Here is a 2,781-nt window from a genome sequence, read left to right as displayed (position 1 = left end):
CTCAGAACTGTGTAGGAAGAAGGGGACACATCGCTGAAAGATGGCTTTAATCTGAGCCTGTTTATTTTTTCACCATTTTGCTCCCCCTCACTATTTTTGATCCTCCCTCTCCCTCCTCTCCCTCCCCCCTTAATTCTTTTAATTCCTCCCTCTACTTTTTTTTTTTTTTTTTTTTTTGGGGGGGGGGGGCATGATGCAAGAGGCACCTCCTGTGTACGCACCTGTCACGTGCTTGGGGGGTTCCTCCCTCCTCCTTCTATTGCAATAAAAGTATTTTCGCTATTTCTGCAGCCAGGGTTTATTAGGATTGGAGGGGTTGGGGGGGGAGGTGGTTTTTTTTCCTTCCTTCTCCGTCCTTTTCCCCCGAGCAGCAGCCAATGAGGCAGGCCCTGGCCATTGCGTCAGGACAGCCCGGCGAGGAAAGGGAGCTCTCGGCAGCTCACAGCCTTTTAAAAAGATCCGGGGACCCCCCTCGGACAGCGCCCGGGTGCTGTCGAGCAGCTTCTCCCCATGCCCCGGCCCCCGTGCCGCCCCGCATGCAGCCTCCGGAGCACCGCGCCCCCTCGGACCTCGAGGGGCTCCTGGCAGCCGGAGGCTTCGCAGGCGGCCAAGGCAGGGGCCTGCCCCCCGCCCCGGCTCTCGGCGGCCCTTCGCCTCCCCCCGGGATGAACCCCAGCTACCCGGCGGAGGAGCCGGTCAAGCCGTGCCTGGCCGCCCCGCCGGGCCCCGCCGCCCCGCCGGGCCCCGCCGCCTCCGCCCCGCTGCCCTACGGATACTTCGGCAGCGGCTACTACTCCTGCCGCGTCGCCCGCAGCGCCCTCAAAACGGGTCCGGCCCAGGGCCCCTTCCCCCCCGAGAAGTACCTGGACCCCCCCGTGGGCAGCGAGGACTTCCAGAGCCGCCCTGCGGAGTTCGCCTTCTACCCCGGTTACGGGGCCCCCTACCAGCCCGTCGCCGGGTACCTGGACGTGTCGGTGGTGCCGGGGCTGGGCGGCCCCGGGGAGACACGGCATGAGACGCTGCTGCCCGTGGACGGTTACCACCAGCCGTGGGCTCTGGGCGGCAGCTGGAGCGGCCAGATGTGCTGCCCCAAAGAGCAGGGCCAGGCCGGGTACCTCCTGAAATCCGCCTTTGCAGGTAAAGTCCCTGGGCTGGAGCTGCAGAGGGGCTGGGAGAGGGGAGGTGTGGGGTGCTCGCCATGCGTGCGGGTAGTTGGGATCACAACTTCAAATAACCTCCTGGGGAGCTGCTGCTGCAGCTCCAATAAAGCTTGTTCGTGAGCGATTCCACTCTAGTCGGTAGCCAGGCTTCAAAACCAGCAATTTAAATTAACACTGCTCTTTGCAACTCATCGCTCTCTCAAAACAGAGGCAATCGGTGATACAGTCCGGGTTCAGGAACGATCCGGGTAGCTGGGGGCCAGCCGCAGTCCGCAAGCAACGGGACGAAGCTGGTTTAAAGGCTGGGTGTACGTGGTCCTGAGAATAGGGGGGCCATGTCCATGCCCCACATCCGCTGCCCATGCCACGGCGGTGGGAGTGAACTTGCCCCGGCCCTGCTCGGCCGTTCACCGGCCCCGCCTTACGCGCTGAACCCGCGGAGCGTTGAATCAGTGCACATCATATCAGCTCTCTCACGTCGGTTGCTGTTACGTGGAGTCGTGTCCCCTTCCCCCTCCCAGAAAATAGTCAGATATGAATACATTTTGAGAAGAAAACAACTGACTTCCGTTAGGAAAGAAATTGTCAGGAGACAGGGAGGCTCGAGGGAAGAAATGGGGAGGCAGGGAAAAGGTGCTGCTGCTGTGAGGAAAAGCCGGTGGGAGAAGGGTGCCGAGGGTGAAGGGGTGGGGATGCCCGCCCACCCACCCCCCGGGCCCTGGCATTGCTCAGACCCGTCTCTCCCTGCGCCCAGACGCCACCACGCAGCTGCCCTCCGACGGCTGCTCCTTCCGCCGGGGACGCAAGAAGAGGGTCCCGTACAGCAAGGGGCAGCTGAAGGAGCTGGAGAAGGAGTACGCCAGCAGCAAATTCATCACCCGTGACAAAAGGAGGAAGATCTCTGCCACCACCAACCTCACGGAGAGACAGATTACCATCTGGTTCCAGAACAGACGGGTGAAAGAGAAGAAAGTCGTCGCCAAAATCAAAAGCAGCAGCACTCCGTAAGGACACGGTCACGCCGCTCCGCAGCCCCGAAGAGTCCCTGTCTGCGAGGGGACTCCGGCTCCTTCAGCGGCGAGAGCGAGCGGCGCCCGGGGCGAGCCGCACCATCCCCACCGCCCGGTGCAGCTCGGGGCCCTCGGCACCGCTCGGCTCTGTTCCCGAGGAGTTAAACCCAGCTTCCAATGAGGGCAACTTAAGAAGATGCAACGTTCCTGCCCGGTCTGCACGGAGAGGGCCGTCTCGCCTTACAACGTCGCTATAGGCATCGTATTCTCCGTCTCCACCGCTTACTCAGAGCGTTCAATAAATAAATAAATAAATAAATAAATACTTTAATTAACCCCAAACACGCAACTTCTGTCTCGCCTCCGTGCAGGAGCGGGCTGTCCGGGGGCGGAGGGGTGGGGGATTTCACAAGGAATTTGATCTTTAAAGAAGAAAAGCTGTACTTAGAGCATAAAAATAAAATTTCCTTAATTACAGGCAGAAGTATCAAAATGTGTGTGTATACTCCAGGTGTGTTACATAGAAACACACGTGATTATTTTTTTATTGGTATAAACGTGCGGTTTTGCGTGAATGCACAGTACGTGTGTACAATATGTACACATGTACA

At 59.5% G+C, this 2,781-nt stretch overlaps 1 protein-coding gene across 1 annotated transcript; it reads left to right on the top strand.

The window, feature by feature from the left end:
• Positions 1 to 665: 665 nt before the first annotated feature.
• On the top strand, positions 666 to 2,168 carry HOXB13 (homeobox B13). The gene is made up of 2 exons (XM_035347499.1): positions 666 to 1,137; positions 1,915 to 2,168. The coding sequence occupies exons 1-2, from the start codon at positions 666 to 668 to the stop codon at positions 2,166 to 2,168; spliced, it is 726 nt and encodes a 241-aa protein (XP_035203390.1).
• The last annotated feature ends 613 nt before the right edge of the window (positions 2,169 to 2,781 follow it).

Source organism: Oxyura jamaicensis, chromosome 27, assembly GCF_011077185.1.
Source record: "Oxyura jamaicensis isolate SHBP4307 breed ruddy duck chromosome 27, BPBGC_Ojam_1.0, whole genome shotgun sequence".
Classification (NCBI taxonomy): domain Eukaryota; kingdom Metazoa; phylum Chordata; class Aves; order Anseriformes; family Anatidae; genus Oxyura; species Oxyura jamaicensis.
This window is presented reverse-complemented; position numbering and strand designations above follow the sequence as displayed.